This window comes from Agelaius tricolor, unplaced genomic scaffold, assembly GCF_023055355.1.
Source record: "Agelaius tricolor isolate 1412-34295 unplaced genomic scaffold, bAgeTri1.0.p SCAF_15, whole genome shotgun sequence".
In the NCBI taxonomy this organism is placed as follows: Eukaryota; Metazoa; Chordata; class Aves; order Passeriformes; family Icteridae; genus Agelaius; species Agelaius tricolor.
Window position 1 is genome coordinate 9,316,115 of NW_027269275.1, and position 14,713 is coordinate 9,330,827.

At 41.6% G+C, this 14,713-nt stretch overlaps 2 protein-coding genes across 7 annotated transcripts in view; both read left to right on the forward strand.

The window, feature by feature from the left end:
* On the forward strand, positions 1 to 5,985 carry CNEP1R1 (CTD nuclear envelope phosphatase 1 regulatory subunit 1). Of its 2 annotated transcripts, XR_011681283.1 has the most exons (7): positions 1 to 140; positions 2,300 to 2,371; positions 3,751 to 3,824; positions 4,153 to 4,262; positions 4,398 to 4,452; positions 4,703 to 4,804; positions 5,231 to 5,985. XR_011681283.1 is itself a non-coding variant. In XM_071440370.1 (6 exons), the coding sequence occupies exons 1-6, from the start codon at positions 116 to 118 to the stop codon at positions 4,742 to 4,744; spliced, it is 378 nt and encodes a 125-aa protein (XP_071296471.1). In that variant the 5' UTR covers positions 1 to 115; the 3' UTR covers positions 4,745 to 5,985. The 2 variants fall into 2 exon arrangements, 1 of the variants encoding a protein (XP_071296471.1); XM_071440370.1 differs by having other exon boundaries at positions 4,703 to 5,985.
* HEATR3 (HEAT repeat containing 3) overlaps positions 4,719 to 14,713 on the forward strand; it is a 24,671-nt gene continuing 14,676 nt past the window's right edge. The window contains exons 1-8 of one of the 5 annotated variants that reach the window (XM_071440365.1): positions 4,719 to 4,804; positions 7,852 to 8,024; positions 8,810 to 8,897; positions 9,837 to 9,949; positions 11,669 to 11,778; positions 12,544 to 12,684; positions 13,431 to 13,714; positions 13,976 to 14,066. In XM_071440365.1, the coding sequence (XP_071296466.1) occupies positions 4,790 to 4,804; positions 7,852 to 8,024; positions 8,810 to 8,897; positions 9,837 to 9,949; positions 11,669 to 11,778; positions 12,544 to 12,684; positions 13,431 to 13,714; positions 13,976 to 14,066 (1,015 nt within the window). In that variant the 5' untranslated portion in view covers positions 4,719 to 4,789. Of the gene's footprint in view, positions 4,805 to 6,047; positions 6,187 to 6,349; positions 6,508 to 6,824; positions 6,928 to 7,068; positions 7,205 to 7,851; positions 8,025 to 8,809; positions 8,898 to 9,836; positions 9,950 to 11,668; positions 11,779 to 12,543; positions 12,685 to 13,430; positions 13,715 to 13,975; positions 14,067 to 14,713 lie in introns of those variants that run through there. The other 4 variants (XM_071440367.1, XM_071440364.1, XM_071440368.1 and 1 more) reach the window with 4 other exon arrangements.

The following is a 14,713-nucleotide window of genomic DNA, read 5'->3' on the forward strand; positions in this document are numbered from 1 at the left end:
AGTAGCGCGGGGCGTTGTTGCGGGGCCGGGCCGGCGGGGCGGTGCGCGGGGCCGCGGGGAACGGCCCGTGCTCGGTGCTCCGCCCGGTGCGCGCCGCTCCGCCCGCCCGCCCGCCATGAACTCCCTGGACCAGGCTGAGGGTGAGTGCGGCCGCTCGGAGCGAGCCCGGAGCTGCTTCTTCGGCGCACCGGGAGCTGCCGGCTCTGCGCCCGGGCTGCCCAAGCGCGCTGCCCCGTCCCTGCGGAGCGGGACGAAGCGGCCGCGGGAGGCCTCGGCTCCCTCTGCACCGCGCTCCCGGCGCTCTTCCTCGGCCCAGACAGGCGAGCTAGGGCGGGGTTCCGGGGCCTTCTCGGCGTCCCCCGCTCGGGGCGGGCTGTGCTGCTCCTCGGAGAGCAGCGCCCGCGGGAGGGCCTGTGCTGAGGGCTGCTGCCTGCCCCGGGAGGAGGGAGTGCCCGCGGTTCCCTTTTGGTGCCGCTGCTCGGCTGCAACTGAGGAAAATCCTCTTGGGCTGTGGGATCTCCTTGCCCGCTCCCGGCTTTTTGCGGGAGACGCGTTTCTTACAGCTCTTGAGCCCCGCTAGGCGCTACACTGAGCCGGGGCTCCTTTCGCCTTTGGAGAACGCGACCTCTAGTCCCTTCTTGTCTGGGGACACTTGATGGTTTGGGTTACAAGATCTTTTGAAGTTACAGTTTACAGAATGTCAAAACCCTGAAAGGACTTTTCAGTGTCCAAAGACTGGTAGGGATTTTTAAAATGGCCCAGTGTTTCGGAATTAGCAGGTGTTTTGTAGCTGGCACCAGAAGTAGGCAATGTCCGCAGAAACCGATAGTCCGGCGTTGTCAGGGCTTTGTTGCTATGCTTGTGCAATCTGAGGGTTCCCAAAGTGTGCCCTGCTAGTCACAGCTGCCAAAGGGATCAACTCAGAGAAGGTTCTTAGAACGTGCATAGTTGAAAATAAGTTTAAACTTCAATTTTCTTTTTTCTGACAAAGTTTTTTTCATATTTTCTTTCAGTGATGGCTGCATTATGTGAGTGTTTTCTTGAGAGCTTTGTTGTCAATAGCCTGTTTTTATGCCTTCAGGGTGCTGTTTCTCAAACAGCAGGTTTTCGTGTGGTGTCTCGTGTTCCCCCTCTCGCTTCAGTGACTAGTTGGAGGGGTTTGTGCTAGTCAGGGAACAGTTAATTAGCTGTAATTGCCGGCGGTGGTTTAACTTCCCCAGAAGGGATGTGGAGGACAGGCCATTAACTTCCGTCTTCTTGGCAGTAATTAAGACTAGTTAGTTGTTCTGTGGCTGAAGTCAAGGTACTGTAATCTTCCCCCGTAAATTCACCTGCAAACCATTTAGGAATAAATTTACAGTGTAGAAAACTACTTTCACAGTAGTCATAATAGATTTATTTCTTCCAAGCTTCTTCTTTATTGCTTTATTGAGATAACTAATATAGCAGTAGTTGGAAGTTGAAATTCCTCATAGATGCTGACAGATACTTTAGCTGAAAGATAAGTTGTTCCTAATTAAAACTTTTACTCAGGTAGAATTCTAGCTTTAACTGGAATGTTATCAAATATTGACCTTGTTGAAAGGAAGTGTAAATCTAACTTGGACTTAAAGTGAAACAGCTCCTTGGAGACAATTAGGAGCATCAACTTGAAATGGATTTAACAGCAATTGCAGTGGAAAGACCATGGGAGAACAATGGCAGTGAGAAGGAAGATCTATTTTTAAGGATTATTGATTGGAATAAGATCATTGGAGCAGTGATTGCTGTGGGATTTTTTGCATATATGTGTGTATATATATAATGACATTCAAAGTTTCTATGAAACAAAATCATCAAAGCCACACTGCTACAGTAACCCCTTGAACAGTGGCAGATGGCCAACTTTTTAAATTGCCATTATATTGATAGTAGAACATAATGGTTTCCTGATATACTTACTACTTCAAAGTGTGATACTTTCTTTTGTCTTGTTTTGAGAGGCAATTTAAGTTACTATAAATCTAAGTCACTATTTCTAAAGATGTCTGAAATAGTGTGATTTCTCAACTGTATTGATTTTTCTTTTTATAAGTGGGAAGTTTTTTTGCTTTTAGATTAACTCCACCACTGTACTTTTTAACTGAAGCTGAGTAAAGCTACTGTGACTGGACTTCTACTGCATATGAAGGATCATTGCATTGGTTTTCTCTGCCTGTTTAAGAGCTGGGTGTGCATGGGGGAATTCTTTTTATCTTCTACTTCAAAACATGACTAAATAGATGAAGCTCTAATTATGCTTGATATACATCTTTCCCAGATCTCAAAGCTTTTGAAAGAAGACTTACTGAATACATTGCATGTTTGCAACCAGCTACAGGACGTTGGAGAAGTAAGTTTGGTGTTCCAAGGAATAAATAGGAGTCTGTCTTTCAAGCTTGTTAGATTTACCATTGTTTATCCCAAAGAAAAATTTTTATTTATACTTGCTTTAAAATTTGTGGCATACATTCAAACACTCTGCAGTAAGTTCATACAGGATAATAAACTAATATTTTAGCCAGAATTAGGAAAATGAGGTTAAGATTGAGTTGGCTCAAGAATGAATTATTCTGGAAATATCTGAAACAATAAGCTGTGTTTGTTTCTGTTTTATTTGGTTTTTATTATGTTACTGAAGTTTTTTTCTTCAAGACTCAGGCTTCCCAGGCTGTTGCTGTAGTTACTTAAACAAAATATGATTAGGTGAGATAGTCCCTATAAAATTGAAGGTGAAAAAGTTACACCAGTTTGCCATAAAGGCAGCTTTGTTATGACAGGAAGGTTTGAAGGAGGGGGGAAGGCAAAAAATTCCACAGATATGCTGCCAGCTTTGGGGTCAGTGGTCTGTGGTAGAAACACACAACTTTGGTGGGGTTTTTTTTTTGGTTTTTTTTTTGTTTGTTTGTTTGGGTTTTTTTGTTTTGTTTTGTTTTTGAGACTCTGCTGAAGTTTTCCTACTGAAAGAACAGACTTTTTTTCGAACACATAAAACAGTATCTTTTCTCCTGAGAGGTCAGTTTTGAATGAAGGAACTGAAGGAATGACTACTCAGAAAGCAAAAGCAAACACCAGCACCACCTCAAACCCCTTTGTTTCAGAGCAAACAGATATTTATATGCAGTTCTGCTGAGTTTGTGCACACCTACTTTAGGAATGCATTTGGCTTCCAAAATTGCTATTTTCTGTCAGTTATAATTTAAAAAAATACCGCAAACTTTTAAGCATATTTAAATGAAGTCTGCATGACTAATATTGTACTCAGTGGCTCATGTTTTTTCCAAAATTGCTTGTTTCATAATTCACATAAAAGGAGGACTTTCTGTTTTAATTATAATGGGATGTGTGACCAATGTTAACTTTTCTTCCTGTTATCCTGAAAAGAAAGTGTTTATGTGATGTAGAGGAGAAGCTCTATGCTTTTGATTAAATTTTTTCAACTTCCTTTTGAAAAAATAACTTTGGTTCTTTCAAAGGACCAGGATGTTTTTACTTGACAGAATTTAGATTTTTAGATGTACTTGTTCTGTCCAAGAACTTGGTACAGAATCCTTAGGGTTTCACATATGAGAAGTGTTTTTGCATATTTTCATTTCTGCTTTCCAATTAAGAGCTTTTCCTCTCTTAGAAGTGAGAAAAGAAATAAGTGTTTAAGAGTTGCTGCTGAAAAATAAATGCATTTAAATTTGAGTGAGGTATACTGTTTATGACTCTCATTGTTTTCTTCATCAGTGATTTTGATAGTGGTGTCAGTCTGCACAGCAACTGGGGCTTGGAACTGGTTAATAGACCCAGAGACACAAAAGGTAAGGTCAGCCTAATGCCAGATGTGCTGTGTTCCATAGCTTGGTGCTGCAGTCAGGTGTATTGAAAACTGAAAGGCTGAACACATTCTCACATGAAACTGGGAGGTGATTTTTAGTAAAGCTATCAAGCTGTCTGGAGACATTGTGGAATGTGTCCTGGGACAATGCCTGCCAAAACACTGTACCCTGAATGCTTATCTAAAGAATTGTTCACAAGTACTTGGAAATGGCTGGGAGCAGTATTTTATTTTTAGTTAAGGGATTTAGGCAGTGACTTTGTGTGTGTTTTAGAAAGTATGCAGTTGAACTAACCTGATTTCTTTCCTAGGTATCATTTTTCACGTCACTTTGGAATCACCCATTTTTCACAATTAGCTGTATTACCCTAATAGGCTTGTTCTTTGCTGGAATACATAAAAGAGTGGTGGCACCATCAATGTATCCTTTGATAATGTTTGTCACGTTAAAAGTGTAATTCCTGCAGTTGTTGAAGCCTGTGCCAATACTGCTTTGGTAGTTTTTGCTTACTTTGTGTACAAGTGTTGGTTGCTTTCCTTGACACAATCCACGCAGTATAGCAGCCCGATGCCGAACTGTTTTGGCAGAATATAATATGTCCTGTGATGATGTAAGTGTTGCTGCTTCATTGCCTAAACCTTCTTTGTTAAATAATTCAAAAAGACACACAGTCTGTTTTTCTGAACAGCATTTGTATATACCTCAGCAAATTCTGTGTGTCTGTAAAACTGGAATGTGGAATACTTAGTATCATTTTGTGTGTTGTTTTAAATTCTCCTTGTAACATTGAACTTAAAGCTTAATTGTTGCGTTCAACTTTCAGGGTTTAAACTTTATTTATTTTGTTTTCTGTCTTGCAGACTGGAAAATTAATTTTGAAACCTAGGCCTCATGTTCAATAAGGGCTGTCTTCCTTCATTTTTTTTCCACTGCCATGGAAACCAAAAATGACCTTTTTTAAGGTAGTATGACAGCAAAAAAATCAAATGGGACTGGTTGTCACTGCCTGGGAGTAAAAGTCTTAACACAGTTGACAGTGAAAGTGTGCAATATTACTTTCTTGAATATTTATCCAAATTCTTTGTTATCACATTATCAGTGCTTTTGCTACTTCTGATTACCTCTTTTTCAGTATTAGTGTCACTTTTTTACTTCAGCTAGAACAGAACATACAGGTGAAGTATGTTAATCGGCAATGAAGTTGAACTTGAAAATGAAACCTCATTTGTGTTACGTGTCTTTCTAAGCTATTGTAAATAGCAGATGGATGCCAATGTTGAGGAAAAAAAGAAATAGCTGGTGTATGGATTTTCTTGTTCTTGTGAGGAGTATTGAAAGGAACGTTTGCCATTCTCCTGATGTTTTATTAGCACACTTCCTCATTACAGCCGTCCTTGTCTCCTGGTCACACTTTTGGAACTGGTTTAAAGGCTCGCAGGAAGACTGACTGTTTGTGCCGGAGAAAACTGGTCTTACTGTTAAAGAACTTCACAAATATATCAAGGATTACATTTGTCAAGTTGTGTATATAGTGCACCAGCCACTTTCCTTGTGGTCATACGTAGTTCCTTGTTTGATCTGGTTCAAAACACTTATTTTAAGATTTTAATTTTTTTAAATTGTCTTAAATATGCTTGTATCTTCCCAATTGTAAGGTTGTACTGTATCTAAATCCACCTGACCATTCTGAGTGGATTTTTATGCTCTGATAGTCAGAATATGAAACTGGTATTGCAAATGTATAACATCAGATTTGGTGAAGAAAGTCTAAAGAGTGCCACAATAAAATAACAAAATTTGTTATTCAGAGTGTTAACAACCAGGTGTGGATGATATATGCATAAAGTGTAACTTTTGAATAGCTAAAACTGTCAAGTTTTAAGAGTTTAAGTTGTTCAAGGTGCCTTTTTAAATGTTTTGAACTCTTTAAATTGACTCTAACTGCAAAGCTCTTGCAACTTCAGTAACCCCTACTACAGGGTAGACTGGCTTTTAAAGGCAGCCTATTGATGTAACTTTGTCAGTTGAAACTTTAAGAATTGTCTTCTGGATTTTTTTTCCAGTAAGTCTTCTGCCCATCCATTATTTTTAACTGCTGTATATTTTGTAGGTAAATGTGTATAAAATAAAATCTTTGTATAAACAGGTGTTATCTTCTTTTGTACTGTGCAAATACAGATCTCCACTGAACACAGAAGAACTTCAGAAAATTTATAGCTGCACTCTGTAACTTTCATACCGGACCAACATTTCCTGTATTTGATGTGGGTCTTATAATCTAAGATACTGACACCAGAGAGGAAACCCCTTCCAGGTTTCCATCCTCCAGGTCAATCCCGCCTCTGTAAGTGCCCTTAGAGGAAACTGTTTCTATTGATAATTTTCTTGTTTGAGCGCAGCAGGTGCGGTGTCCTCCCTCGGTGCGGGGCGGCGGGGGTCGAGCGCGGATGTCCGGCGGCGGCGGCAGGGCGGGGTGTGCGGAGCGGGGCGGGCGCGGCGCCTGCGCGGGGCCGCACACGTGGGCGCGCCGGCGCCGAGCGCAGCCATGGGCAAGAGCCGGGCGCGGCGGTTCCGCAGGGCGCCCCCAGCCCCCGCCGGCCCCGCGCTGCAGCGCGACGGCGAGCGCGGCCCCGAGGAGGAGGCGGCGGCGGAGCTGCTGGAGAAGGTGCGGGCGGGGGCGGGCGCGGGGCGGGCTCGGCGGGAGCCGCGCTCCGGACCGGGGGAGCGGCGGGGGCTGCGGGGCCGGGCGCGGGGGGCGAGGCCTCGGCTTCCCCCGCGGCGGTGCCGGGCGAGGGCCCGGGCGCGGTCGCGCCCCCGGCGGGAAGGAGCCGAGCGGCCGCGCGGGGCCGCCCCTCCCTCCGCTCCGCTCCCCTCCCGGCCGTCGCTCCCGCGGCGTCACGGCCGCGCGGCCCGGCGGGGCGGCACCGGCACCGCCCGCGCTGCCGTGCGCGCTGCGGCGGCGGGCCGGGACAGCGCCGTGCCCTCGGCCCTGCGCGGGCCGCCGGGCCGTCCTGGCGGGGCTTGCGTTCCGTCTCCCCGGCCGCAGACTTCTACTTGGCCAGAGCCAAGTGTCCAAGAGACACACGTAAGGAATAAGGGATAGAAAATGCTGAGAAAGACTGGGTTTGGCCACTTGTAGGCCATAGTCCTGGCTTAAGTATTGCGGGTGAAAACTGATGTAAATCTCCTTCTGCAGGTGTGACTTTAGAATCAGAAACGAAAATCCGTTTTCCTTTAAGAAATTAAATCCCCTTTGCTCACTTCACTTCATCTTAATTCATCGAATAGCTGACTGATTGATTATTCTTCTGGACTAACCTGTTTAGGAAAGTGAGGGGAAGGGAGAGTAAATAATGGCACAGGTGAGGATGAGCTGAGATATCTTTTTCAATAGAGGCAGGATCTGATGTTACTACTCTTCTGTTCTGCTCTTCAGCAGATGTTTATTTGCCAGGTTTTCAACAAACTCCATGGCCTTCCAGGATATGCATTTCTACTGTGTTATTATTTTTGCAATTTGTAATTCTTGTATCTCACCTAAAATTCTGTTACAGCATTTGTCAACATTGTCTTGGGGAATGTCGGGAACACTTGTTTCTTGGTGTTACGCAGATGCTTTTAATTTAAAGTCTATTTTTTTTAAATGTTTCTTTGGCTTTTCTATATGTTGGCATGTGTTATGTCTGTTATACTTAATTGATGATATTTTCCCCTCCACTTCAGTCCATTTTTAATATGTGGTAATTGAGGTCTCACCAGTGCCAGCTAGTGTCAAATCTGTGTCTGGACTATGGCTGTCTTGTCAGATACCCAGAACAGCATTTATCTAGTCATAAAGTTAACACACATAACCCAGGCGAGGATTTATAAGCTTTCATGGAAGTTAAAAGTTCCTGCTTCCACTCAGGAGCAGTAAAATGGGAGCCACAGAGCCCTGATCAATCTCTTCACTCAGTAAAACCCTCCAGCTCCCTTTTCTCTCAGTGTGATGTGCTCTGTGTCTCCTCAGCTGCAGCATCCCAGTGCTGAAGTGAGGGAGTATGCGTGTGCCAGCATTTCGCAGCTGCTGCAGCAGAAGCAGGTCATCCCCGCCTTTGTGCAGCGGGACGTGGTGCGCTGCCTGGGGCCGCTGCTGATGGATCCCAGCCTGGCTGTGCGCGAGACGGCTGCGGGCGCTCTCCGGTAAGGGCAAATGGGGGATCCTGCATGGGGGGAACTGTGGGGTCCTGCTGGTGACAGATGTGGACTGCAGTGCCAGCCTCTCTTGCTTTAATTCTGGTCTGAGGAACTACGCCTACATCAGCTGAAGTCTGTGAGAGAGGGGCTTTTCCTGCTCTGTGAGACTGTGAGACTTCAATGGCAGGAGCAGGCTTTATGAAATGTATGGCTTTATGAGGAAATAGAGAGAATTTGAGTGCAGTTTGGATGGCATTTTGTGTCATGATGTTTTAGTACAGATAAGCATTCTAATTCATGAATAAATGGAAATAATGTTTTATTTTTAACTCCAAAGCTATTCTCTTGTGTTAGTGAGGTAGAAGACTAAAGCTACTGTTTAAGCAAATTGAGTTTAAAATAAAAAGTACCATGTAGGGGGATAGAATATAAGAAAGTAAAGATAGTGTAGAAAGTAATCTTACCCCTAAGGAGTTGCAGCTGGGCCAATTAGCAAAGATTAGGAACAGGCCACAGCTGTACCCAATGAGAAGAGTGCTATAAAAGAGTGGGGTGGCTGGTTGAGAAGGAACTGGAGTCAGTTGGCTGCTTTGTGAAGAAGAGAGTCAGTGCTCTGAGAAGCTGCCCATGAGAAACACCAAGAAGATGAAAGTTATGTGATAAGGAACCCCTGCGGTAAGATGACAACATGCCATAACTTTCAGAGAAGAATATCAAAGGTATGGGGTTTTTGAAACATTCTTGGCAAGTATTGTATCTCATCCGAAGCATTAATTCTTTGTTTTCCCTAGAAATCTGAGTGCTTGTGGAGGATTTGATGTCTGTGATGACATGGTAACAAGCGACATCATGACACCCCTGGTTGTACTTCTGAAAGAGGTGTGCTTGTTTTTATTTTGATTTTAAACCTGATCTAGGCATTGAATTGTCCCATATACAAAAACAGTTCTGTTTCCGTAGCTGTTAATACAGTAAGGTACTTGAAAGATCTTTTGAAAGAATGTTTTGATAGGTTTAGTGATACAAAAGTTATTCCAAAGATTTCTAACCACTGCCTTCTGGCTCCTGGCCAGCTAACTTGTGTCCATGGTGAGGTTTACTGCCTAGGATGATTTTTTGAGTGAAAGGTCTGGAGATTTTGGGTCTGTAATGTCAGTTAAGGCAAGTTTATTCTGTCAGTGAGAATCAAGGTCCTTCATTTATGTTGCAGTATTATTCTAGTGGTGTTTTTTGGTGAGCAATTTTGTCTCAATGGATATTTGTATGTAGAGCTGGGTAGTTAGTGGAGAATAACATGTACTGAATTTGTATTTTTTGTTTGGTCCAGGTGTTGCACTGCAGTTTGGATATTGCATTGGTTTCTCTTACCTGCTGTCTTTGTATGAGCAACCTTGAGCAATATTATCATTTTCTGTGTGTTTCTTCCCCATTTTAAAATATGAGTAATAGTATTACTATAGAGGTCAGTAAGGTATTAGCTGAGTTAATCTTTGTGGTTAGAAACAACTGTTGACAGCTCCAGACAGACAATTAGCAAGAAAGAGTACTTCAGGTTGCAAAATTCCCAAGTATTTTTTTTTTATTTTTTGTAGAAAGTGCTTCTAAAGACTAACTGCAAAGCAAGTACTGTAAGAGTCTTTCTACAAGAGGAAAGTTATCAATGGTTCAAGTTTTCATAAAGAAAGGAAGCTAGACAGGTGTTGTGGTAATAAACACTGCATTAGAGGATCTCTCCATTCAGTGCTGATAACACTTTAAAGTTTTGCTTCTCTTTGTGGCTGATTATTTCCCAACCTTGCTTCTTTTGTTTGGTTGTAGTGCAGCACTGCACTGGATGCTAACCAGCTCTCTCCAAAGAAATGCAGAGGGGTGAACAAAAATTATATTGAAGACATAGCCAATGAGGCTATTAATTTGCTGTGGAATATATGGTAAGTACTGTGTAAACACTGGCATTTTAGCCAAATTAAATTGTTCCTGAAAAGGAGTGTGGTAATTGAGGCAGAAAAGAAATTGTTGTCCTGGCATGGGAAGATGCATTCATTTGCTGATTCTGATTGTGTTGCTCCTACATGTACCTTGCTTTAATAATGATGAGCCCTCATCTCATCTGAAATAAAAGTTTATCTTCTAGTATATATTACTTTTTTTAAGTGAAGGATTCTAAAAGTTGGCAAGTAGTTTTAGAAGAGTAACAAATTCTTTTTCTACTGGTCCTTCATCCTGAGTTCTGATCCTGTTTTCTGAACATGTTCTGTCATAGTCTGTTGTTTGGGTTGTGGCTTCTTGCAGGAATTTCCTGTAGGTCCATATCACAATACAAGAAATGGGGAAAATGAAATTCTAACCAGTGGATCAGTGCTCTAGGAATATGAGGAGTTTTTATACTACTTTCTTCCCCTGCAGGTCATCCCAAACACTAATATTAACTGTTTGGGGCAACTATCCCTTAGTTACTGGGACACTGATAAAAATTTACTTATTATGTGAGAAAATAATGTAAATTGTTCTATTAGTAGTTTATATTGGAAACACCAGGTGAAGGAAGAGAAATGGCAACACTATTAATACAGAAATTACTGTAAACATTGAAGTGATACAAATCTGTTCCAAAACTTCTCCTTAAACTTAGTGTTGTTTCTCTTTTTTTCCCTCACATTGTACACTTTGCATAGAGAATTTTGTTTAGCACTGTACAGTGCCTCAGTGGAACTGCCTCTGTGCCCGCTTGTGTGATGTGGCTGCTGGCTTGAGGCCTTATTTTTAAACTGGGATATTTATTTTTTAGGGATTGGAATCTAGGACAGTAGATAAACTCCTTGTTCAGCATCTTGCACAGAATACATGACCCTTTGTAACTGACTCAGCAATGTTGTGTGTTCATATTTATTTTTGCTTTTTAGTCAGTGCTTGAGAACAGGAAGTATGATTATTAAGTGTGATGTAAATCACTTCTGTATTTTGAACTTTGTGGTAATGAGTGTGAACTGCTTGTTTCCTTGCGAAGTTTGATTCTGATAAAATTAGGGCTGGCATCAATGCTGGGACATAATATTTTCAAAATTAAAGTTTTGAAGACCCTTGCAGCTAGTTAGCTCCTGTGCTTTTTTTAGTTTGAATTACTCTTATATCAATATATCAATTTAAAAGAGAGAGTAGCTGTGAGAACTTGAAGAAACACAAATCCCACTGTTAGGTAATGACGGTAACTGCATTTCTGAATGGTAAGAGCAGTCATTTTTGGGGTGAGTGGGTACTGAGTGAGAGGCAGCAGCCTGCTCTGCTGGCAGTGGGTTTGTGGGTGAAGTCTCCTGTGGCTGCAGGAAGCCCTGGGCTGGCTGGCAGCCCACAGCTCTGAGCTGCCCTGCTCACTCCAGCAGGAGCTGTAGTGAGGCTCCCAGATCAACTCCAAACACTGTCTGAGGAAGCAGCTGGCACAAGCCAGCTTTCCTCAAAAGTGTCCAGGATTTTGCAGCTTCTCTTTCAGCATTTTGTATAGTTGATCATAATGAAGGATAGCTCTTTGACTAATGCATAATTCTTAGGTAGCTTTTAAAAATGTGAGTAATAACAAGTATGGGGTGCTTTAGATGTTGCTACAGTACTTTTTTCCCTGGAAAAATGTTTGACTGATCTTTTCCATACTTCAGTGAATGCAACAATACTGCTCTATACATATTCAATAAAGAAGGATGTCTGGAGGCTGTCTTACATTACATGAAGAAATTTGCCACAAATGTGGATCTGGCTATTTCAGTAGGTAAGTGGTAAAAAGAGAAGAAAAGGCTTTAAAGATACCTTTTGTTTTTAAATTGTATGAATGTAACACTCATATTACATTCATTGCATAATGGACCTGCTTTAGCATTGCTGAAGTTTGCAATGAGTGTAAGACTGTAAATTCATTTTTGAGTGGCACGTAATAAAGAAGTTGACCTCAGTTGTGCTTATTTTCAGTCCAAAAGAGAATGGCTTATTGGTGATTACATGGGAAGAAAAATTTTGTGGGATGAGGGCTTTAAAGGCAGGCTGTGTTTTTCATTTTATTTTCACGTTTTGGTAATGGAGGGTTTAATTTGTTGAGCAGAGGAGATAGTCCTTCTAAAAAAACCCCAAACAATTCCAATCACTTTCAGTCTGGTTTTATCACTGTTATTGTTATTATAGTTTCATAATGGTCATACAGGTATGTGTGCTTCCAACATTTTTTGTATGTTGTCTATTGTCAGTGTATAATGGATAAATTTAATTTTGAGTAGCTGAAATTAATATAACCAATTCTATGACTGGTGTGGTATCATCCTCACCCTGTTTTATGTATGGGTTTGCCACAGAATGTCTTTCAATCCAAAACACAACTTGTGAAGCACAGTGTCAGGCCATTACAGCATGATGCTGCATGAATTTTTTTTCCTGTGTCAGCATTTCATTACTCCAGCTTTCAGGAGGATAATGCTGTCTCATTAGCAGAGCAAAAGCTACTACTGGGTTTGTTAATTATGTTTGCTCTTGTTGTTTGCTGCAGCAAACTGCTTGCAGGCAGTGACAGAAGATAATCCAGATCTTCTTTCTTCATTTAATGCTTCTGCACAGCAAATACTGGAAGCAGTGATGTTGAGTCCAGAGAGCACCATGAAGCACATCCTTCTGAGAACACTGATAGCAGGTACAGTGCTCAAGGGGGGGTTCACTGCCTGGGGATGGGGAGCCTGGCAGGTAAAGGAGGCTGGGAAGGACAGAAGGCTTTGTCTTCTCTGCTCTGGTCTGCACATCTGATTGTCAAGGTGTACAGATGGTTTGTGAGGTTATATCTGCCTTTTGGAACTGCAAGTAGGTATTTGCAACTAGTTTTAAAACTGGCTTGAATGCTTGATTCTGAATTCAGCCCCTGCTCAGTGTGATAGCCCACTTTAACTGCTCATTTAGGTTTTAACAGTTAAATGAGTCAATAATAAGTGGTGCAGGAGTTGTTTTGATCTTACTGGCTGTAAGTTTTTTTGCCTCAGATTCTCTACCTTGAATTTTTATTACCTCAAATGTTTAACCATGGTGATTTTTGATACTGGAGTGTAATAAATTAATTTTGAGACTCCTTAGAAAATGATTCTTGCGTGTGGATTTGTTATCTCAGGTACAGAGTGACACCAAGGTTGCTCCACATAAATATTCTCTAAATGCTGAAATTTACTTGAGCTTAAGATGTGGGCATAACAATTATTACAGATGGGTATATGAAATGTTATACAAAAAAAAAAAAAATAGAAATCTGTAGAGAAAAGACTTTAATATTTATAGTGAATATAAGCACTGAGTATTTTAAGTAGTGGAGGCTGTGTCCTTACAAAATGGCTATTACAGAACTAGGAATTGAGCACTTCAGTAATTTATATAATTTGGTTACCTTGTATTTAGGCACTATCTGGAATATAAAGGATACCATTCCACCAGGCAGCCTGGGAAGCACGGTTAATGCAATCCTGAAGATATTTTCAGACTCTTTGGCAATAGATGCTGGTGAAACAATTATTCGTATGAATGAAGCTGAGAAAAACAGGTTAAAACTTCCTGTGGAACCAGAAACTGAAGAAAACATGAGTGATACTACAGAAAACTGTGTTTTGAGTGAAGATGATAACATGGAAGAAATACCAAAAGGAAAACTTAGAAGAGAAAATGATGTTTCAGATTTACTTCCAGTAAGTGTGGCTGACTGGCTTTTGGACAGCTTTAGTGCAAGTGGCATTCCTTGAGAATTAAATTTGCTCTGGAACATCCAAGAAAAAGATGGTAGATAACACTGCTTGGGTTTGTGTTTTGGGGTTTTTTTCAAGTTTGGGTGTAGACTGAGAAGAGGAAATGGCTGGGACTGTATTTTTAACTGACAGCTTGGATACTTTAAATGGCACTTGTATGTTGTTTTCCAAAATCAAATTTGGTTCATGTTTTTAATTTTTTAGTCTGATAAGTGGGAACTGAAAGAAGTGACAGCTTTACTGACGGCTCAGCAGACTGCTCTGGAGATCATTGTTAACATGTGCTGCAGTGAAGGTTTGTAGAGTCTCGTTCATTGCAACTGTTGTGGTGTGTTTTGTTTCTGAGTAGGTCACCTCTAGGTTGCTGTTTGCTCATCTGGGTTTTCAAGGGCAAATGCCCTTGGGCATGTTGTCCCTGATATCCTCATCTGGTGGCAAAGTAGGTTTTCATTTCTATTACTAAGGTAATTGTTTTTTCTTCATTTAAGTGACATACATTGCTTAATTTTATTTTTTTGTGTGATCCTGCATGTGCAAACATTTAAGAACAAACAAAAAGGGACTCGTGCCAGAGAGATATTTCCTGAAGTGTTGCAGCAATATCTTTGTTCAGTTAGAGTGAGGTCTGACTTCTGGTGCAAGATGTGTGTGAATCTGATTGCAGGATGGGGGGCATCACATTTTTTAAAGCAGATAAATCTTATGGCTTTGATTTAGTTTTGATACCACAAGTGTTGCAAAATTAGGAGTAGGGACAGCTTTTGCATGGAACTCTGGCAACAATGTAGATCTTGGCTTCCAGAGTTCTGCCTTTTTGAGCCTTGAGGAGGAGGGGAGAGAGAGGCTGTTATTTGGAGGGGAGTAGGATATAGATATTCTGTATCTTTTATGAACTCTGAAACTGTTTTGATAGCTTTTTTTCTAATCTTCAGGAAAACAAAT